The sequence below is a fragment of the Eubalaena glacialis genome, chromosome 7, assembly GCF_028564815.1.
Source record: "Eubalaena glacialis isolate mEubGla1 chromosome 7, mEubGla1.1.hap2.+ XY, whole genome shotgun sequence".
NCBI lineage: Eukaryota > Metazoa > Chordata > Mammalia > Artiodactyla > Balaenidae > Eubalaena > Eubalaena glacialis.
The window spans coordinates 29,842,867-29,867,003 of NC_083722.1; the positions used below are offsets into that span (position 1 = coordinate 29,842,867).

Sequence of the window (24,137 nt, forward strand, 5' to 3'; positions counted from 1 at the left end):
TGAGCAGCCCAGTGGGGTGAGATCGGAAAAAACGCGAAGCCCGCGAGGCTTCTGGGAAATGTAGTCCGCCTGGCTCCGCCCCTCTCGGACCGAGTTCTCTGATTGGTCGCGAACGAGCCGCCCGCCGCGCCACCAGCCCCGGTCTCCATGGCAACAGCGCCACCTCTCCTCCTCCACCCCCTGCACCCACACCAGCAGGATCCAGCCCCTTCCTTCCGTCCCGCGTGGCCAGAACTTGAAAGAAAAGTGGACGTAGGAGGGAGTGATGATGCAAAAGTTACCCAAAAATTGGGGCGGGGAAAGGAGGCTACAGTTAGGAAGGCGAACAAGCTGCAAAAGGAACAGCGGAAAGTTGGGAGGTCGGGAGGGTGCCCTGTTCCGGGGGAAGGAGCAAGTACCACAGCAGCAAGACTTTTTCCCTTCTCTGATTCAGGAAAGTGCTAGACAAAAACATGGAATTCATTTCCCCAACAGTGGTTATAATCTTAGGTTGTGTTGCTCTTTTACTATTTCTTCAGTGGAAGAACTTGCGTGGACCCCCGTGCATAGGGGGCTGGATTCCTTGGATTGGAGCTGGATTTGAGTTTGGAAAAACCCCTCTAGAATTTATAGAGAAAGCAAGAATCAAGGTATGTGACCTTAGCAGGTGGGGTTTCCGGCAGAGGTAATGTTTTCTTTTTTATTTTCTTTCATTGTATCTCAAGTGCAATGTTAGAACATGGGGAACCTACCTGCTGCCCACAATTAAACGATCTAGCCAGTTATGAATTCCTCTACTAACAATCAACAACTGTGTCTTATGCAACGTTTTTCGAAAGAAATAGATTTTCATCAGTTATGAAGTACAAGGCAGCCTTTTTGGAAGTAGAGATTAATTTAAAAGTGCTAGTTACTTCATCGTAGCTAAAAAATCCTAAGTGTATACATATTAACTAAATACTTGCAATAGTTGGGAAGACAGAAGCGTAATACAAGTAATTTCATTTGCTTAATAAATTCGTATCCAAATCAAGAGTTAACATCAAAAACTGCTTGCAAATTCTGTCTTTACAAATATAGTGGGCACTATATTTTCAGCTGGTGTTGTTATTTGGTGATGATGAGATCCATTTTCACTGCCCACTAAGGATATTAGTAATTGTTGTTGCAGTACATATTTTTGTCTTTAAAATAGCTTTTAAATATATCTTTCAAAAATAGTACATAGGTTACTGCTATTTTTTTTCTTTATTTCAATGGACATTCTTGTGTGTGTGCTCCTGTGTGTGTTTGTACTTTTTGCACTTACCTGATTGTTTCATCACAATAACTTCGTAAAAGTGAAATTGCCCAAAGGACATTAAATTGTTTATATTATTGTGTTACTCTTGCAAAAGGATGTACGAATCCTTTTTCCTTTTCTTTTCCTTTGAGTGTAGGGGATTGCCTCGCTCTTCATATCCTGGACCACACTAAGTACCATAATTCTTGCTAGTTTGATAGATGAAAAATGCTATCTTTTTTTTTTAGAAGTCTCTAACCATTCTTTATTTTTCAATACTCACACAGTTTATACTCAAGATTGTATTTTTGAAGATCTTAGGGAAAAATATTATCTTTTAAAGAAATACTTCTTTGTCTCCCATAGCCTTCCTTAGGTATATGATTTTGGTAAGTCTTAAGGAATGTTTCTAAAAGCTTGTCTCAGAAGGTCAAGCACGGTCACAAAGATTATTCTGTTTTCTTCTAAAAGGTTTATAGTTTTGCATTTTACATTTAGGTCTATGATCCACTTAGAGTTAGTTTTTTTGTAAGGTGTACATAAGGGCTGAGTTTCAATTGGACCTCTGGATGTCCCACTGTTCTAGTATAATTTCTTGAAGGACTTTCCTTTCCTCATTGAGTTGCCTTTGCAGCTTTTCAAAGATTAACTGACCATATATGTGTAGATCTATGTCTAGCCTTTCTATCCTATTCCATTGATTTATATGTCCACTCTTTTGTTAATACTGCACTGTCTTAAATACTACAGCTTTATAGTAAATCTTTAAATCAGGTAGTGAAAGTTAATGTTTTTTTGTCATTGATGTAGCATTCAAGATTATATGCATTTTAATATAAATTTTAGAGTTGGCTTGCCAATATCTATAATAAAGATTGTTGGAAGAATGTTTGGAAGTTTGTTAAGTCTATGGAAAAATTGAGGGAGAATTGACTTTTTAATGATATTATGTCTTCTAATCTACGAATGCTGTATACCTCTCCCGTTTATTTAGCTATATAATTTCTTTTAGAAATATTCTGTAGTTTTCAGTGATGGGGTCTTGCCTGTGATTGTTAATTATTTTCTGAAGTATTTTATATTCTTGAGGCTATTGTAGATACAATTGTTTCCACTTTTGTTTTCCAGTGGTATCCCTCTGGCACATAAAAGACACAACTGTTTTTGTATATTAACTTTGTATCCTGTGATCTTGCCAAATTCACTTATTAGTTCCAGTAGTTACTTTGTAGATTTCTTAGGATTTATACATACACAATATGTCCTACAAACAGATAAATTTACTTCCTGTTTTCTGATCTTTATGCCTTTTATTTCTTTTTTCTTGCATAAATAAAGAGGGACTTCTAATATATTGTTGAATAAAGTGGTGTGCGTAGACAAGCTTGTCTTTTTCCTAATATTAGGGGAAAAGTGTTCAATGTTTCACCATTAAATTTCTTATTATCTGTAGATTTTTTCACAGGTGCCTATTTCAGTCCTGACCTTGATCCATACTCAGAATTCACAGATGCCACCAGGGAAATAAATCATGACCTATTGTCTGTTCACTTCTACACACTTCTCTGCGGAGTTTTAATCCATTTAGTTTGTATTGTTTCCCCAACTCTCTGATGCCTTTAAAAATATGATCTTTGTAATCTATCCCTCTTTTCTCTCATCCTACACAGAAACAGAAGCATCTGCATGTTTTAAAAGCTGCAAAATATTCCCTGAATCATATTTCACTTAAACAGTCACCTAATGATTGACATGGTTTGTTTTCCATATTTTACTATTGTAAATAATGTAGCAACAAATGTCATTTCTATGTGTGCAAGTATATCTGTGGAGTAAATGATCAGATTCAAAGTGTAAATGTATTTTTTAATTTAATTTTTATTTTATATTAGAGTATAGTTGATTTACAATGTTGTGTTAGTTTCAGGTGTACAGCAAAGTGATTCAGCTATACATATGCATATATCCATTCTTTTTCAGATTCTTTTCCCATGTAGGTTATCACAGATTATTGAGAATACATTTGTAACTTAGAGGGAAATGGGAAACTTTGTGAGTGTTTTGAGCAGAGGAGTGATGTGATGTGATTTAAATTTTAAAGGGTCATTTTGGGCACTCTGTTAAAAACAAGAACATAAAACTAAAAGAAAGAAGATAAGTCGAAGGTTTTGGCAAGAATTCAAGCTTGGGATCTTGGTGGCTTGTACCATGGTGATAGCAGTGGAAGTTTGAGAAGTGGCTGGATCTCTTTTGAAGGTGGAAGCAGCAGGATTTACTGGTGGATGGAATGTGGTGTGTGAAAGAATGAACAGGGGCAAAGGTGGCTCCAAGAAGTTAGACTTGAGAAACTAGAACATGGACTCACTATCAAGTGAGATGATCAAGATTGCCTACAACGTGGCCCGAGTGCCTATATGTATTACCAAAGGCCACTTTCCTAATGGAAAGTTAAGAATTCTCATTTGAACAAACCTTCAACGATGAAAACGACTCATCTTCTTCTAAGTATTGATTAATAAACAGTACCAAGTAGGGAATATTAGGAAGCAATGTAGATGTCTGGATCACTAATGGAAGAAAATGAGACTTCACTATTTGGGGGATCAATGATTATTGGGCCCACAGTTGCCTGATGGCATCCAATATTGTGTTACAGGAACTATCACGTGCCATTTCATGCAGATCTGGAAATGACTGTAATATTGAAGTACTGATGAACCTAAATGATATTTCAAGATATTTATAATAACTGTAATGGGATATAAAAGTACGGGTGGTTTTTCCAAAAATGTACATGTTCTATGTGGTCTGGGAAAGTCAGTACAGCCATAGGAGGAAATGAGAATGAGACTTGGAAGGAGGAAGGTTATTATACTCACAGGTCCAAGGGGGTCACTGCACGCCATGCAGGGCCACAGGGGAAAGCACCCTGTCAGGAGGCAGGAGATGGGAGCAAGAGAAAACCCTGCCCAGAGCCTTTATTGGGGTTTGCTCAGGAAAGGCAAGGCAAGGCAGGGTAAACAATTTAGGATTGACTAGTTTGAATAATTTCTGAGGGCTTTGGGCTATAAGGTTGGTCTCCAGGTGCCTAGTGCCTCGCCCTGGGATGATTTAGGGCAGGGATAATATTGGCTTGGCGTGTGAGAGTTAGATAAGGAAGTGGTTGGGGACACAGACTCAAGATGGGTTGGTTTCCATATGAAAGGCATGCTCCTGGTTGGCTGAGAGTCCTTTGCTCTCTCTAAAAAGTGGCTAGCCCTGGGAGGGCCGTCTCTACCCAGTAGTGAGGCCACCAAAACTGAGCATCAAGAATAAGAAGATATAGCTAATATAATTGGCCCTATGATAGATGGATGCCAAATAGACACCAAATCTAAGAAAGTACAATTGGATCAGTAGGTTCTTTTGAGGATAGAGTCGTGGGGAAGATTGTGGTGTATTGCCTCCATTCATAATTGAAGAAAATGTTACATTATAATCAGAGGCCAGTGAAAATCATTATATATTTTTCTCCAAATAAAGTCATGGACTCCCTAAAACCAAACCAAACTCTGCACTGGAGGATGACTGTCGGTTCCTAGGAGCGATCTGATAGAAAAGGCAAAACTGATGGTGTAGGGGAGAGAAGGCATACACATGGAACAAAGAGAGAGTGTGGAACCCATAACACAAGTGAAGGAGGGTGGGCATTTCCCAGGGGCAGGACCCTCCATCTGTGTTAACTCAAGGGGAGGCATGGAGAATGGGTACAAATGGGTACAGTTGTCTGCAAGCTCTGGCGGTGAGAAGCTGAGTGCTCATTTTCCCAGTGAGTTACAAAGCAGGAACACCCTCTCAGAGTGGAAAGGGTTGGGCTAGGTGAACAAGTGAGTCATTGTAGAAAGTGAGAAAGTGAACACATTACAGAACTTTGGGGATTGCAGGACATTGTTGAGTGACTACAGACTGAAGGTGAAATCAGTCAGCAGTTTATCTTTTTCTTGAACAAAGTTCAACCATAGGTTGTTTATAACCCTCCTGATATCTTGAAAACAGTGCTCAAATATCACGGTGTTTGATATAATTTCCAATCATTATTTCTAATTATTACTTCTACTACCAGAAAGGAAGGTACAAGCAAATAATAGCATTATCAAAAGGAAGGTTAAATATTACAACAGAGTAAATTAGGATTTTTATAATTGAGATTTTGCTCAGTCAAAATTTATAATTATTATATATAATCATAATAGTTTTTATCTTGACTGTGAATTCAGCATTGGGGTTCTTGAGGAACACTGTCTTAAGCATAACCCATCGTCCAGTAACTTATTTATTAGAAATGCTTACTAATATGATCTGTATTTATGTGTTTTCTTTCAGTATGGACCGATATTTACAATCGTTGCTCTGGGCACCCGAATGACCTTTGTTACTGAAGAAGAGGGAATTAATGTGTTTCTAAAATCCAAAGAAGTAAATTTTGAACTAGCAGTGCAAACTCCCGTCTATCGTACAGGTAAACAGTATTTTCAGATAGTTCATTTGAAATACAACATGGAATCCAAGCGCAGTTTTCGGTAACAATCACGTCTTCACTCCTCTATCAAGAGTGAGGCAGGCCCATTATTTTGTTCTTTAGAGTAGGGATAGAAAAGAGTGTGTGATGAATTTGGCCCTTGTAAAACAAATTATTGGCAACCTAAAACATTTGGATCTCAATTAGACATGCGTAAGAGATGAGGTCACCTCACTGATGTTTACTTGGGAAAATATTGGCATCTGCAGCCTGTTGCAGCTCCCAAAATGTCACTAACTCTGCTCTGCCGCTGTGTATACAATGTTCTACAGGCTATAGCTCTTGGCTTGATCTCATGTTGCTACTCTGCTCCTTGAAAGTAGAACTGCACTGCTTAGTAAGCCCTTTACTATGGCATTTCCTGACGTAGTTCACAGGGTTATTAAGGTAAGTGGGGCTTAGCTTCATATAATTGGTGCCCTTTCTTTCTCCATCCTCAGAGACTGCTGGACTGAATTTGTCAGCACGCTTCCAGTGTGACTGTCTGCCTTTCTTTTTTTTCTTTTTTTTAAAATAAATTTATTTATTTTATTTGTTTTATTTTTGGCTGCGTTGGGCCTTTGTTGCTGTGCATGGACTTTTCTCTAGTGCGGCGAGTGGGGGCCACTCTTCGTTGCGGTGCGCAGGCTTCTCATTGTGGTGGCTTCTCTTGTTGCAGAGCACGGGCTCTAGGCACGCGGGCTCAGTAGTTGTGGCTCGCGAGCTCTAGAGCGCAGGCCCAGTAGTTGTGGCGCATGGGCTTAGCTGCTCTGTGGCATGTGGGATCTTCCTGGACCAGGGCTCGAACCCGTGTCCCCTGCATTGGCAAGCAAACTCAACCACTGCGCCACCAGGGAAGCCCATGTCTGCCTTTATTTCTTCCCAGGCTGCAGACATGCATGTTGAGGCCATTTGTCCTCCCAAGAATGCAGAGCTGTTCATTTTGTGCCTGGTTCTTTTCTCTGCTTTCACAATGTCTGTGCTTGCTTCTACCATCTTTTTTCTCCTTGCTTCCCTTTTTGCATCTGTCTTAGGTTCATTTTCATATAGCTTCTTCTTATGCATTTCTTGCCATTAAGACAAAAAAATTTGTTTTCAAGGCTGTCAGTTGATCAATAGCATGATTATTGTTTCTTGTTGCTTGCATGAAAAATCACAACATGTTGGTTAAATTTTTTTGACTCTTTAATACTTCTTGATATTTAGACTATGGAATTCCAGATCAAAGAAATACAAATATTTTGAAGACTCTTGATTTATAAATTCACATATTCCTTGAGAAAAATATACCAACTTACTCACCTATCATAGGTGTATTGCAGTGACCACATTTTTTCACCTCTGCCTCCCCTGGGGACTTGCATGCTTAAATCTTTCTATTTAACAGATGAAATATCTTAATATTTACTCTTGAGCCAGCTTCCCATTCCTTTCAATTATTCCCCTACCACAGAGACAATGCATGCTCAGGAAATCCACAAATTATTTTTCATTAACTTATACAAAATGTATCCTACATGTAATAGGATGATGAAATATAAAATTAAAAATTATTTTTTGGAAAACTTACTTTGAAGACAATAAACGAGGATTAAAGAAAAATATAAAGGAATAGTGTAATGAGTTTAAAAATTCATACTCTTAGCACCCAACCAGACCAGGTGTGAGTATCATGAAAGGAGCATGAACATTAAGATAAAGGAAACGGTGGGGCTAAAGCTATTCTTGGGGTTAGGAAAGCCCTGCTGGTGGTGGTGATATTCAAGAAGACACTTGAAGGAGAGAAGAAGTTAGCAGAAGAAATGTATGGCTTGTAGGTGGCGGGGGGATAGGGGTGGGGAGGGTGAGATCGGTCAAGTAGAGAACGTTCTGAGCAGATAGAAGAGCTCATGAAAATGCTGAGATGTGTAAAAGAGTGTGTGTTTTCAGTATACCTGGGATATATGTTTGGAGGGAGAAAGGGCTAGCAATGTCATTGTAGAGCTGGAAAGAGGGTAGAACGCCTTGTAAACTTTGTTAAGGATAGGAAGCCAATGAAAAGTTTTAAACATGGAAATAAAATCACCAGATTTGTGTTTCCCAGAGGCTTCCTTAATCACCCCCATACAAATCATCCCTTAAAGTGAATTACCCTACGGACTTTCACTATCTCACAGTCTATGTTGGATCTTCACCTACTTTTATTTGCAGGAGGTGATTCTATGTACTAGGTGAACTTTGGCTCTAGTCTCTGCTGATCAAGGAATAGAGAGGGAGGTGTATTGACTGTTTGCTTCAAGAAGTGGTTGCATAATTCAAAGAGTCATGTACCACAATGTTCATTGCAGCTCTATTTACAATAGCCAGAACATGGAAGCAACCTAAGTGTCCATCGACAGATGAATGGATAAAGAAGATGTGGCACATTTATACAATGGAATATTACTCAGCCATAAAAAGAAACGAAATTGAGTTATTTGTAGTGAGGTGGATGGACCTAGAGTCTGTCATACAGAGTGAAGTAAGTCAGAAAGAGAAAAACAAATACCGTATGCTAACACATATATATGGAATCTAAAAAAAAAAAAAAAATGGTTATGAAGAACCTAGGGGCAGGATAGGAATAAAGACGCAGATGTAGAGAATGGACTTGAGGACGCGGGGAGGGGGAAGGGTAAGCTGGGATGAAGTGAGAGAGTGGCATGGACATATGTACACTACCAAATGTAAAATAGATAGCTAGTGGGAAGCAGCTACATAACACAGGGAGATCAGCTCGGTGCTTTGTGACCACCTAGAGGGGTGAGATAGGGAGGGTGGGAGGGAGACGCAAGAGGGATGGGGTATGGGGATATATGTATACGTATAGCTGATTCACTTTGTTATACAGCAGAAACTAACACAACATTGTAAAGCAATTATACTCCAATAAAGATGTTAAAAAAAAAAAAAAGTGGTTGCTTCTTTTGAAAAGCGTTTTCTCTGTTTATAGCATCAATCCCAAAGAATATCTTTTTAAAACTGCATGAGAAACTTTATATCATGGTGAAAGGGAAAATGGGGACTTTCAACCTATATCGATTCACTGGACAATTGACTGAAGAATTACACGAACAGCTGGAGAATTTAGGCCCTCATGGGACCATGGACCTGAACAACTTAGTGAGGTAAATAGATGCCTTATTATTTAATTTTGTTTTTTATTTTTTTGGAATAAAAAAAATTTGAAGCCTATACATTCACAAATTATCTGGTAGATTAATGAAGTCTATCTAGCTAGGCAATTAAAAGATGCTATTAGTCTTTTAAATTCTGATTAATGGGCAGTTTTCAGTTAGCACTTCAATTTGAAGGTAAGCAAATAGGCCAATAGAATCATTTTAACACGTTTATAATAATTTCTCCCTAGTCATTCCTTACAATTTTGTACGCGCTACATGGATTTTCCTCATATAATTGTCATGCATCCATCAGAATTTTGATAAAACATTCAGTGCATTTGTGATCATTAGAAGAAGAGGACACTGAGAGGAGAGGGAAGAGGACAGAATCAGAAAGTAGATGACAGGGGTCCAGGAGATGTCTGTGAGACTTGACAAGGTGGCTGAGGCAAAGCCACCGTGAGCCTCAGGACTGAGCCCAGGTCCTCTGAGAGGGGAGGTACTGAGAGGCAAGCGAGACAGGAGAGGACGGTGGGGGGAACCACATAGCACTCAGCCATGTTCTGGAGCTTTCTGGCAAACGTAAGGGCTTAGCAGGGAGCTGTGAGAAGAATTCCCCGCACGCGCAGGGCGATTTGGTAAATCGAAGTTACCCAGGAGGCACTTTTCCATCTCAGTGGGATGCTGGAGGCATGACCAACCATCCAGACTCAAAAACACAGCAACATGGAATAGTTTGTTAGGGTTCCAGAAAGAGAGAGAGGAAAACTAAAAACAAAAACAAGCAAGAAACCAACCAAACTTTTAACATGCCCAATATCTACAACAAAACAAAGCAAATTCTTGAATGACTTTGAAACTTTGAGGGAAAGGAGATCTTGAGAAATTTTTGTGAGGAAATGATGGTGAATAAAAATGGAATAAACAGTACTTAGTGTTACTAACCTGGGGCATATTAACCATCTCTGATATTCCTTTATTTAAGGACCCCGCAGAAATCATTTTATTCACCTGAGGGAAAACTTGCTGATGATAGATACTATATTTCAGTCTTTCGGTATAGTTCAAAGTTATAGGATCCTGGGAGATACTAGGAATTTGGTGACTAATATTGCCCTTGATTCTTTGTTTGGTTATTTTTGGCTGCTGTCTAAAGGTATGGACTGTATCTCAGTTATTGTTATTATTTGCTAAATAAATGCTTGTTGAAATCATATTGAATCGATCTCTTTCTGTGTGTCATCTCCCATTTGTCAGGATCTAACAATACTTGCTTAGAAAGCATTCAAAAATCTTCAGATCAATAAGACCACATTTTCTGTTACCCCTAAGTTATCTTGAGCACAGAAAGCAAATATTAAAACCTTTTAAGAATGACTTTCACCCCCCAAAAATCTATCACATATGATTGTCTACCCCTAATATATAGCTATTCAATGATGCCTTCTTTTGTATCCTATGCCTTTCTTCTGCGGTCATTGGCTCTGACGTTCTATGTGTTTCTATCTTTGTAGGCATCTCCTTTACCCGGTCACAGTGAACGTGCTGTTTAAAAAAGGTCTGTTTCCCACAAATGAGAGGAAAATCAGGGAGTTCCATCAGCACTTTCAAGCTTATGATGAAGGTTTCGAATATGGGTCCCAGTTGCCAGAATGTCTCCTCAGGTAGAGAGTTGTTTCCTATGTTAATTCCCTGATCAAGCTCTTCTCAGCTATTCATACATTTCTCTCCTTTCTTTGTTCTGAGTAGCTGTAACAGCAGTTTAAGTGGAAGAGACAGAAGCTATTTCTTATGACCAGAGTTTGGGGGTGTGTGTGTGTGTGTGTGTGTGTGTGTGAATTGAGGGAGGAACTGAAGAAGAGAGATGGATTATTTCCTTTTATTCTCATTTTGAGGAACAAAAACAAGAAGGAGAGGGGAGACTGAGAATGAAATGAAGAATCTATTTTGAGGCCTTTTATGCCATTTACAGCTTATTATTATCACAGTCATTGCTACATCGTCAAGTGTGACCCATGTGAGAATCAGACGTCCTTATTCTCCCTGAGGCAGAAGTAGGTGTGGTCAAATGTATTTCTCACAGTTGGCGCAGATAAAAGTTTATAAAACGGTTTGATTGCAAAGTAACACATGATTTTTTAGTTTCTTGGCAGTTGGTCTGAAATGATGACTGGTCAGAAAAGATTAAAAAGCTTTTAGTCAGTTTGCTTTACCTCACTTAACCCAGCAACGGGTCCCTGTGCTAGATTTTGATCCTGCTGTGACTGACAACAGCCAGAGCAAACTTAGACCAAGCAAATCACGAGCCCTGTTTTCTCTCTCTCTTTTTTTTTTAATCAATTTATTTATTTGTCTTTGGCTGTGTTGGGTCATCGTTGCTGTGCATGGGCTTTCTCTAGTTGCAGTGAGCAGGGGCTACTCTTTGTTGGGGTGTGCGGGCTTCTCACTGCAGTGGATTCTCTTGTTGCGGAGCATGGGCTGTAGGCACGCGGGCTTCAGTAGTTGTGGCACGCGGGCTCAGTAGTTGTGGCTCGTGGGCTCTAGAACGCAGTCTCAGTAGTTGAGGCACATGGGCTTAGTTGCTCCGAGGCATGTGGGATCTTCCTGGACCAGGGATCAAACCCGTGTCCCCTGCATTGGCAGGCGGATCCTTAACCGCTGTGCCACCAGGGAAGTCCCCGAGCCGTGTTTTCTTATTCAATGCCAGCCCTTTAGGAATGCAAATGTTTATTTGCAAAAGATACTAAAATGTGGCTGCCTTGCCCCCTCAATTTTCCTCGTGGACTAATAAGTCTGAAGGTAGACTTCTCATGAAGTTCCAGCTGAAAATGAAGAAGACATTTGGAGAAATAATTAAAATTCCATAGACATAGTCCCTTTTCTGCTGTGACCTGTTACTCCTAGAGTGCTTTCAAATTAATTTATCCACATATTTTTTCTCACCTAGGAACTGGTCAAAATCCAAAAACTGGCTTCTAGCACTTTTTGAGAAAAACATTCCAGATATAAAAACATGCAAGTCTGCAAAAGATAATTCCCCGGTAAGTATTCCTTAGCTTTTTTTGCTAAAATACCTGAGATGAAAACAGTCATAAACTATGATTGTTAAAAAAATGTTTTTGCTAAAAATCATGAGATGTGTTAGGTACCATTTTTGTGCCAACCACTGTGTTGGATGTTTACATATGTTATTTTATTATTGCATCCTCACAGCAGTGAGGGAGATATTAACCCTATTTTACATAAGAAAAAACTGAGGCTATAGACAACAAAATAACACAACAGTCTGAGTTTTTTTTAATGATTTATCGATTATACAGTTGGTTGTGTCAGCAGTCACAGGTGGGAGTTATGGCAAATTAGGCAAAGATAAGAAAGCTCGACAAAGTTGACTTTTTTCTTGAGGCCACCACGGCTAATTGTTTCTTTCTTCAAATGCAACCAGGTAATGTGGTATAATTTAAAAGAAACGCACTGGGAGTCACTATCCTAAGTGTCCTAGATCTGTGGTTCTCTACACGTGGTCCCTAGACCAATGGTACCAACGTCGCCTGGGAAACCACTCAGGGAGAAATGCTGGGAGCCTAGCCGTCTGGGGTTTTATACACCTTCCAGATGGTTCTGATGCTTGCTAATGAATGGTTCTCAGCCGTGGCCGCTCATTAGAATCTCTGAAAGCTTTTGAAAACTACCTGATTGCCCAGACTCACCCTCTGGAGATTCCTTTTGGCCTGGACTACCTGGGTTCAAATCCAGTCACCATTGTGTGACCTTGGGCGTAGTACCTAACCTCTTGGCCTCAGTTTTGTGACCTTGGGCATGTTACCTAACCTCTTGGCCTCAGTTTTGTCATTCAGTGAGTTAATATTTGTAAAGCACTTGAAACATAGTAAAGACCATGTAAGAGTTTATCATTGTTATCATCATGGAAGAAATCATTTCATATCTTTTAGCATTGAAAGATGATATCAAACATTTTTGTTTGTTTGCGTTTAGTTATGATAGCAAGTGTTATCACAAACAACTCTGCTTAACACTGGAGAGGAAGATCACCTTAGAAAAATAGGAATGTGTGAATGTTTGGGGATCTCCCTCCGGAATAAAGGGAATAGAAAGCTAGACTGGAATGCCCTTCGCTGACAAACGATGTTTCAGCTAAAGAATCTATTTTATAAATGGATCCAGACAAACACATTTTTGTTTGCATTATTTTCCAGGATTTAGAGGTAAAGCCATGTGTGTATAAAAGCTGTACCCAAATAGATCTGTAATCTATGAGCCTAGAAAACAGGGGTTTTAATGCCCCAGTTAAAACTCCCCGCTGACAATACTTCTAGAATAGCATTTATTTTTCTTACTCTGAAGAAATGAGGCACTTTAATCATAGGTACTCGAACTCCCGCTTTGAATAAAGACAAATTTTGACCTCTGCTGACGCTAATTCAACGTTTATGACCGGGATAGAATTCAGTTTGAACACTCATGAGCTGCGTAACTTCATTTTTTTAAAAATGTTTTGTTTCTGTTTTCCTGCAGAGGTGTTCACACAGAGTTTAAGTTTTTATACCCACAATTTTTAAAAGATGCAGGCTAAGAAGAAAATAAAAGATTCTGTTGTCTTTTACTGCATAAGTAGATTTCAATGGCCTAGTTAAGCAAAGGACTGGAAGAAGTTTTTTGTTTTTTGTTTTTTAAATATTATACACACATTTTTATCACATCATAACTTTATCACGTTTCAACACGAGTGATTTCTCCCATGTTATTCTAGATATTAATTAAACTAGTATTTTCATTTACAATTAAGACTGCACCACAGAATAGCATATCAAAAGAATGAAATACATCTATAGGATTTTTCATGAAATATAAACTTTGTACCATAACAACTTGCATTGTAAGTCTGATAGAAACCACGAGTAAATGAAATTTATACTTAAATTATTTTCAAATCTGCTAATCCATTATTACAGAAACAGTAGCAATAAGACATCACTAACGCTTATAGGGTACTTACTCTGTGCCAGGCGTAGTGTTAACACATTTCACAAATTCACTGCTCATTTCTTTTTCGCAACAACTTTAATACCTGGAAAACTGGGGATTATTAAAACCAGAAAGCCGGGGATTAGAGTGGTTAATCACTTTTGAAACACTACATGCCTCTGTAAGTAACAGCAACAGCCTCTGTCATGTATTTTCTTTGAGAGTGATGTAATAGGTATTTTCCGTGTTGTAGGATCTGAAGAAAAGCCACTGTGTTCTGGTGCAGCGCAGTTCTCTGAGTCCCTAACCCATGAGAGTTAAGGACTGTGTCTCTAAGGGGCAGCATAGCCTAGTAGCTAAGATTGTGGGCACAGGAGCCAGGGCCAGCCTCGCAGGATTCGAATCCCAGCTCAACCATTGACAAGCTGTATGTCACTAGCAAAGTTCCCTAACCTAATCGTGCTTCCATTTCCTCAAATGTGAAATGGTGACAATAACAGATCTACTCCTTGGAGCTGGGGTGAGGAACGAATGCTTAAATACTTGTGAAGCCCTTAAACAGTACTTACCTTCCAGAGCAGTGACTAGACTTTAGCTACCATTATTTCTATTACCTAACTTGAATTATTTAAGATTCAATGTGCACAAGTAACTTAATGAAAATGTTATAATGTCTGAACTTGTTCCTCGTGATGGGGATGACCATTGGCAAAGGCAAATCTGGGAAGCCTTCCAATGAAGGAAATGCTTTCATGGAATTTGTGTGTTGACTTGAGAGCAGCCATACTAGGTGACCTTGGAGAGGCCCCGATCTGACCTGGCACTGTCCATGTCAAACGTCAGTTCTCTGCATGGTTTTAGAGTATTGCAATATTTATCATATACTGGTTTGGCAATTCCCTTACCTATGATATGTAGGCTGAGAATTTGCATGGCACATGGGGGTAGGGTTTTCTCCTGAATGCTCCAGAGATCTGTGTTTCTGTGTTGTTTGCATTTTCCTAAGAGCAAATGTTTATTAAAAAAAAAAAAATTTAAAGTTAACATTCGTCAAAATGGTAATGTGTACTAAGTTTTGTTTTAAGTACTTTATAGGAAGTAACTCATTTAATTCTCACAACAGTCCTGTGAGGTAGGGTCCATATTATGACCATTTTACAGATGAGGAAATGGAGACACAGAGAGCTTAAAGTACTTGCCCAAGGTTACCCAGCTATTGAATAACTAAACCAGGTTCCCGTTCCACATGTAAGGATCTTGGAAGTTGCCACTTCATCCTCACACCAAGTAAAAAGCTTAACAGACTGAAAAATCAACAGTTCTTCTTGAAAGAGAGGACACAGGGCAACCTGCTGCCCCCAAGACTAGAGACCAACAGGCAAATACAGGGAGATGACGTTTCCCAGAGCGCAGACCTGAGAGTGGAGACTGCCGTGGGAACCTGCGCCAGGGTAGGAAAACCCGAGCTGTAATTAATGAATTGCTAGAGGCTCAGTGCGGACAATTCTCAGAGTTCAGAACTCCACGGGACCCGGGACCCGGTCATAGAGGGGCCTCCACAATACTGTGAAACTTACCTCCAGGAGCTGGACCAGTGAAAAATCCCCTAGGGCTTCTGACAGGGGAAGGGGGAAAAGAACAAGTTTGAAATATGCCAGAGCACTCCGTTCTTAACCAGCCCTGCCCTCAGGGGAAACTAGTTAAACAGAACTTACCCTGCTGGAGGATTATCAGAACCTAACTGACCCGGGGAAGAGGAGTGTCCAGTTGCAGCCACCTCTAGCCATCCTGTCCCACCTAAGGAGGGAGAATAAGACTGAGAAACACTTGTTAAGTTCACAGTCCAGAGGCACAGGCTCATGAAAAGACAGAGATCTAATCATAAGACTTGAATGCTTCCCCTCCCCTCACACCTAACCACCACATTACTAAAGACCTATTTATAACCATTCCTTTTACCCAGCACAACATGTCTAGCCGTCAAGAAAAAATTACAAGACATACTGTAAGGCAAAAAGAAACCTCCACAGTTTGAAGAGACAAAGCAAGCATCAGAACCATTCGTGGCCGGGATGTTAGAATTAACAGATTGGGACTTTAAAAAAATATATGATTAATATGCTAATGACTCTAAATGATAAAGTAGGCAGCATGCAAGAACAGATGGACAATGTAAGCAGAGAGATGGAAATCCTAGGAAAGAACCAAAATGAAATGCTAGATAGAGATTAAAAAAAAACCCAAGTGACAGAAATGAAGAATGCTTTTCATGGACTTATTAGTAGACTGAACAAAGCTGAAGAAAGAATCTCTGAGCTAGAGGAGATTCAGTCCTTGAAAACCAAAAAGCAAAGAGAATGAAGGCATAAAAAACAAAAATAGAACAGAATATTCAAGGACTGTGGGAAAACTACTGAAGGTGTAACATTCATGGAATGGGTATACCAGAAAAAGAAGAAAGAGAGATGGCAACAGGAGAAATACTTGACACAATAATGACTGAGAACTTCTCCCAAATTAATGTCAGACACCAAACCATAGATCTTGGAAGCTCAGAGAACACCAATCAAGTAAACACCAAAAAAACTACACCTCAGCATATCATTTTTAAATTACAGAAAATCAAAGATTTTAAAAATACTGAAAGAAGCCAGAGGGAGAAAAACAAACAGAAAAACAAAGCAAAAATCCCACTATACCTATAGAAGAACAAAGATATGAATTACATCTGACTTCTCCTCTGAAACCATGCAAGCAAGAAGAGAGTGGAGTGAAATATTTAGTGTTGAGAGAGGAAAAAACATCAACCTAGGACACTGCACTCTGTGAAATTATCCTTCAGAAGTGAAGGAGAAATAGAGTCTTCTTCAGACAAACAAAAATTGAGGGAACTTTGTTGCCAGTAGACCTGCCTTATAAGAAATGCTGAAAGAAGTTCTTCAGAGAGAAGGAAAATGATATAGGTCAGAAACTCAGATCTCTATAAAGAAAGAAAGAGCACCAAAGAAGGAATAAGTAGAGGTGAAAAAAGAAACTTATTTTTTTCTATTCTTAATTGATCTAACGCTTCAAATTGATATCAAATTGATAACAGTTTGTTCAGATAATAAAATAGCAACAATATATTCAATTATGTATGCTTGTATGTATATTATATGTATATACATGTGTATATGTGTACTTATGTGTGCTTATGTGTAAGTGAAATGAATGATGGAAATGATACAGGGACAGGAGGGAGGAATTAGGATTATTTTGTTACTAGAAGGTACTTACACTACCTGTGAAGTGGTACAGTATTATTTTAAAATGGACTTGGATTAGTTGTAAATGTATATTACGGACTCTAGGGCAACCACTAATAAAAATAAAAATTGAAGTATAACTTGATATGCTAAGAAAGGAGAGAAAATGGAATCATATAAAATGCTCAATTAAAATCACAAAAGGCAGGAAAATGGTGGAATACGAAAATAAGAACAAAGAATAAGGGCAGCAAATAGAATACAGTAACAAATATGGTAGATAGTAATCCAACTATATCAGTAATCACTTTTAATGTCAGTGGCCTAAATGCACCAATTAAAAGACAGAGATTGTCACAGTGGATCTAAAAACATGACCCAAATATATGTTGTCTACAAGAAACCCACTTTAAATATAAGGACACTTTATATTTAATATAGATTAAAAGTCAACAGATGTAGAAAAACATACCGTGCTAACACCAATCAAAAGAAAGCAGGAGGAGCTATATTACTTTCAGACAGAGCAGACTTCAAAGGAAGGAAAGTTATCAGGCATAACGAAGGACATTACATAATGACAATGAGATCAGTCCTCCAAGAAGACATAACAGTTCTTAATGTGTATGTACCTAGCAACAGGGTGTCAAACTACATGAGACAAAAACTGATGGAACTTCAAACAGAAACAGATGAATCTACTGTCACAGTTGGAGACTTCAACACCCCTCTCTCAGAAATGGGCACATCCAACAGACAGAAATAATTGATAGAAATAAAGGACATAATTGAACTCAGCAACACCATCAATCAACTGGATATAATTAATTAAGACTACTTAATCCAACAACAGCAGGATACACATTTTTTTCTCAAGCTTATATGGAATATTCACCAAAATAAACCACATTCTGGGTCATTAAACACACCTTAACAAATTTAGAAGAATAGAAATCATATAATGTCTGTTCTCAGACCACAGTGGAATTAAACTAGAAATCAATAACAGAAAGATAACTGGAAAATCCCAAAAGATGTGGAGATTAAACAACACATTTCTAAATAACACATGGATTAAAGAAGAACTCTCATGAGAAATTAAAATATTTTGAAACAAACTAAAATGAAAAAACAACTTATCAAAATTGTGGGAAGTAGTGAAAGCAATGCTTAGAAGGAAATTTATAGCTGGAGGTTGAAGCAATCACAAATGGCCAATGATTTAATTAATCATGCCTATGTATGAAGCTTTCATAAAAACCCAAAAGGACGGGGTTCAGAGAGCTTCTATGTTGATGAACACTTGGAGATTTGGGGAGAGTGGCATGCTTCAAGCAAGCACAAAAGTTCCTTGGCCTTTACCCCTACCTTGCCCTACACATCTCTTCCACCTGCATGTTCACCTGTAGGCTTTATCTCATCCTTTTATAATAAACCAGTAATCTAATAAGTAAAATGTTTCTCTCAGTTCTGTGAGCAGCTCTAGCAAATTAATCAAATCTGAGGAGGGGGTTCATGGGAACCTCTGATTTATATAGCCAGTCAGTTAGAAGTACAGGTAACAACTTGGACTTGCAACTGGCATCTGAAATCCAAGGAGGGGGTCTGTGTAACTTCCAATCCTTAGCCAGTTAGTCAGAAGCACAGGCAATAACCTGGGCTTGCAGCTGACATCTGAAGAGCAGGGCACAGTCTTGTGGGACTAAACCCTTAACCTGTGGAACATGATGCTATCTTTGGGTAAATAGTGTTATAATTGAGATGAATTATAAGACACCCAGATGATGAACCAAGCATTGTTTGTGGTGTGTAGAACCCCCCCTCACACACATTGGAAATTGGTACCAGAACCCCTTTAGCAAGGATGTCCCCTCTCACCACTCTTTTTCAACATAGTACTGGAAGTCCTTGCTAATGCAACAAGGCAAGAAAAGGAAATGAAAATTATACAGATTGAAAGGGAAGACATAAAACTGTCTTTGCTTGCAGATGATGTGAACATATGTAGAGAAAATCCAAAAGAATCAACCAAAAAACTACTGGAATTAATGAGTGATTTTAGCAAGGTTGTAGGATACCAAGTTAATACACAAAAGTTAATTGCTTTCCTATATGCCAACAATGAATAAGTGGAATGTGAAATTAAAAACACAATACCCTTTACATTAGCATTCCCCAAAATGAAATACTTACATATATATAAAACAAATCAAGATCTATATGAGGAAAACTGCACAACTACAAAACTCTGAGGAACAAAGTCAAAGAACTAAATAAATGGGGATATATTCCATGTTCATGGATAGGAAGACAATATTGTCAAGATGTCAGTTCTTCCCAACCTGATGTGTAGATTCAATGCAATCCCCAATAAAAAATCCCAGCAAGTTATAACATTTTATGGATTCTAAAATTTATATGGAGAGGCAGAAGACCCAGAATCACCAACACAATGTTGAAGGAAAAGAACAAAGTTCTTGAAAGAAGTGATGCTATCCAACTTCAAGATTTACTGTAAAGCTTCAGTAATCAAGATAATGTGGTGCTGGCAGAAGAATAGACAAATAAATTAATGGAACAGAATAGAGAGCCCAGAAATAGACCCTATTAAATATAGTGAACTGATCTTTGACAAAGGAGCAAAGGCAATATAATGAAACAAAGATAGACTTTTCAACAAATAGTGCAGAAACAACTGGACATTCACATGCAAAAAACTTAGTTGATCTTGGGTGTGGTGATGCCTACTTAGATATAACACTAAAGACACAATTCATAAAAGAAACTATTAAGCTGGATTTCATTAAAATTAAACTGCTCTGTGAAAAGACAATATCAGGAGAATTAGAAGACAAGTCACAAACTGAGAGAAAGTATTGGCAAAATAAAGGACTATTATCCAAAATATACAAAGAACACTTAAAACTCAACAATAGGAAAACAAACAACCCAATGGAAAAACAGACCAAAAATAGACCGTAAGAGACACCTCACCCAAGAAGATATATAAATGGCAAATAAGCATATGAGAAGATGCTCCACATCACATGTCATCAGGGAAATGCAAATTAAAACAATGAGATACCACTACTCACCTATTAGAATGGCCAGAATCTGGAACACAGACACTACCAAATGCTGACAAGGATGTAGAACAACAGGAACTCTTGTTCATTGCTGGTGGGAATGCAAAATGGTATAGACTTTTTGGAGGTTTCTTACAAAATGCAACATACTCTTACCATACAGTCCAGCAATTGTGCTCCTTGTATTTGCCCAAATGGTTTGAAAACTTACATCCACACAAAAACCTACATATGGATGTTTATAACAGCTTTATGCATAATTGCCAAAACTTGGATGCAACCAAGATGCCCTTCAGTAGGTAAATGGGTAAATAAACTATGGTACATCCAAAGAATAGAGTATTAGCGCTAAAAAGAAATGAGCTATCAAGCCATGAAAAGACATGGAGGAACCATAAATGCCTATTACTTAGTGAAAGAAGCCAATATGAGAAGGCTATATACTGTATGATTCCAACTATGTGAAATTTTGGAAAAGGCAAAACTATGAAGAAAGTAAAAAGATCAGTGGTTGTTAGGGGGTGGGGAGAGATGAATAGGCAGAGCATAGAGGATTTTTTAGGGCTATGAAAGTACTCTGTATGATACTATAATAATAATAGATATCATTATGCATTTGTCCAAACCCATAGAGTTTATAACACCAAGAGTGAATCCTAAGGTAAACTATGCACTTTAGATGACTATGATGTATCAAAGTCGTTTCTTCCTTGGTCAAAAATGTCCCATTCTGGTGAGTGATGTTGATAATGAGGAAGGCTATGCTTGGGTGGGGGTAAGGGTTATATGGGAAATCTCTGTACTTTCCTCTCAATTTTCTTGTAAACCTAAAACCGCTCTAAAAAATAAAGTCTTAAAAAAATTAAGCCAGGATTTGAACCAATGCAGTAAGAGCGTTGAACCCCAGAGTCCCTACTCCCAATTACTATACTACCAGTAAGTATGTAAATCCCCTAACATGCCTGAAATCACAAACCTAAGAATGGCAAAAATAGTATCTTTCAGATTAAAGAAAAATGCATGATCTTTGTTTATTAACATCAGTCTTTGTCACATAGCTCTGGTTTGACAATATTTATTTCTTTTAAACAGACAGTAATGCAGGCTCTGCTGGATCTCCTAGAGATGGAAACAAATGAACAAAAGAGTCCCAATTATGGGCTCTTACTACTTTGGGCTTCTCTGTCCAATGCTGTCCCTGTAAGTATGTTAGTAAAGGAAGGGTTGCATTTCTGTCTACTGTACTTTAATTTTTCCCTTTATTTTTCTTTCTTTTTTTAAAAAATTCTTTTCACTTCTTATCACGGGGAAGAAAAAGACTGTAATGGATTTGGTTGTGAGATAGAAAAACAAAACTCAATGCCTAAGGAAATCTGATAAGATCACAAAGGAGGCAAAGCAGAGATCTGAAGTGAATTCTGCCCTTTGAAAGGCAACATGTAACAGGTGCAGGGAAACATTTGCACTTTGGGGTCAGTTGTGACAACACCTGTATATGCAGCACTTTCTGTACTTTCCATGTCAGGCAACATGCTTAGTATTGGTGCTGCAAAGATGAGTGAGTCTTGACCCCAGACGTTTACTGGGGAGAGAGTAGGTAAATGGATAGTTCAGTTAGAATTAGACTTGAATCCAGATATCCCAGCCATAGCCATAGAATCTCATGGAGGTAATGAACACTCTGAGCCGCCATTTCCTTATTGGTAAAAAAGGGATAATAAAACTCCTAGTATGGTCCTAGACTTGGGTACTTAATAAACGGTAACGCTCATTTCTCTGCGAGATTGTTGTGAGGATTCAGCGAGATAAGCCCAGCTGCCACCCAGTGATCATGAGTTCTTTGTCGACCCCAGAATCCATTCTCCTTCTATGCACCATTCCTGTTTGCATTGCTTGGCATCGTGGTCTTGTAAGTTTCCCCATGAATGGAGCTGGTGACGCTGGAATTCACGATACTTCTAAAGAGAGCAGAGATTTTTGAACTGTTTTTTTTTTTAAGCTGTTATGAACTAGAATACAGCCATGAGATTTGTCTGGCACTTCATGTTCGATGAACAACAGTTTCCTGCATCAGGAGGATTTCATATCAGCTTAAGCTGCACTTAAATTATTTGAGAGATTAAAGGGTAAACTTTTTATGTATTTGTTTTCTACTAAATAAGAACTTTCAACCTATCTATAATGATAAAGGTATTCATTTTTTCTTTTTTCTTCTAACAAATAGAAATAAGATGTGTTAAGTATTATTTGTTTCTCCTTCCTCTTATAAAGGTTGTGGAGGGCTTTCTAAGTACTGATATTCTAGTGGCCTTTAACCCATAATAAATTAACTGGGTACAGAGCAGAAATAGAAATTCTGGCTTCTCTGCTCAAATGTATGTCAGCCACTAAAATACGTATTTCATCTGGCATGGGCAAATAAAAGTAGTCTAACCCTTTCCTCTTCTTTAGGTATCTCTAATATTATTCTCTGATTTTTCCTTATACAATTTTCTTGGAAACTGATTAAGCTAGAGCAAAATTAAAAGGCAAATATCAAAACAACTCCCAAAGCAGCAACAAAACAGCCACTCCTGTCACAGGATTAATTTTCAAGGTCTCATTAGAAAGGGTTACCCAGAAGAAAGGGACACAAAGCCCCATTGATCTGACTCAGGGGGAGTCAGTTTTTTGGAATTTGTTCCTGGCACTGGTGTGAAAGAATTTAAATCAATTGCAGAAAGCAAGTGTCTGATGATCAGCAGAAGTTCCATCTTGCTGGCTCTTGTTGGCACTTCTAAGAGGCAGCTGGTGTGCGGGCAGAGACCCTGGACTGACTTTAGAGTCAGGTCCAAAGGCAGATCCCAGGGCTGGGTGACAATGGGCCAAGTGTTTAACTGTGAGCCTCAGTGTCCTTATCTATAAAATAGCATGAATGTTATCTACCTCATAGGGTACTGTGAGCCTTATCTTTTTAAGAAGTGGAAAGTGGCAAACAGTCCCTGGCTCAATAAATGTTAGCTTTCTTTTCATATAAAAAGTAACACCATGGTTTCAATCAGTCATTTCTTTCAATGGCCCACTAATAATGAACTGCCTTGGCTTCCAAAACTTGACCTCTCAAATGTCCAAGGGTGGGAGTGGCCACTGCTGTCCTGGCTTCTGTGATCCCCCAAGGCGGCCAGGAGAGCTGCCAGAAGCCCTGCCAGGGGCCTGTGCTTTCCTGGTGCCTAGATCGTTCTCTTCTCTTCTACTCTGTGCTCTGTCTCTAGGACCACGGAACTCAGAGCTCAGGCTTCAGACAGGCTTGGTACAGGGCACCAGGAGGCTCTGTTATGAGACCAAAGTCTAGGTGAACTTTGGTGGACTGGCCCAAGATATTAACCATGATTTATGAAATTATTTCTATGGGAAAACCATTTCCAAGTTCCAAGAAATTCCTGGCTGCCAAATGTACTTTTTAAGAACACTTTTCCAAACGAACCTCAAAGCTGATGTTTTACCTTTTTAATCTGCTTCTCTGAAGCTCTTTCCAAACACTTTCAGCAGTGACTTCCCCACCTCACCCTCAATTCCCACAGCATTTATTGGTTACTCTTTTATATGCCTTTCTTTTCTTTTCTTTTTTAATTTATTTTATTTATTTATTTTTGGCTGCATTGGGTCTTCGTTGCTGTGAGCGGGCTTTCTCTAGTTGCTGCGAGTGGGGGCTACTCTTCATTGCGGCGTGTGGGCTTCTCATTGCAGTAGCTTCTCTCGTTGCGTGTAGAGCACGGGCTCTAGGCACGCAGGCTTCAGTAGTTGTGGCACACGGGCTCAGTAGTTGTGGCTCGCGGGCTCTAGAGTGCAGGCTCAGTAGTCGTGGCGCACGGGCTTAGTTGCTCCACGGCATGTGGGATCTTC

At 38.9% G+C, this 24,137-nt stretch overlaps 1 protein-coding gene across 2 annotated transcripts in view; it reads left to right on the plus strand.

Moving 5' to 3' along the window:
* The first annotated feature begins 188 nt into the window (after window positions 1–188).
* The window catches only part of LOC133094450 (24-hydroxycholesterol 7-alpha-hydroxylase), a 67,675-nt gene continuing 43,726 nt past the window's right edge, over window positions 189–24,137 (plus strand). Inside the window, exons 1-6 of one of the 2 annotated variants that reach the window (XM_061195016.1) lie at window positions 189–629; window positions 5,624–5,759; window positions 8,770–8,944; window positions 10,453–10,602; window positions 11,886–11,979; window positions 21,348–21,455. In XM_061195016.1, coding sequence (XP_061050999.1) covers window positions 453–629; window positions 5,624–5,759; window positions 8,770–8,944; window positions 10,453–10,602; window positions 11,886–11,979; window positions 21,348–21,455 — 840 coding nt within the window. In that variant the 5' untranslated portion in view covers window positions 189–452. The remainder of the gene's footprint in view (window positions 630–5,623; window positions 5,760–8,769; window positions 8,945–10,452; window positions 10,603–11,885; window positions 11,980–21,347; window positions 21,456–24,137) is intronic. The other variant, XM_061195017.1, reaches the window with a different exon arrangement.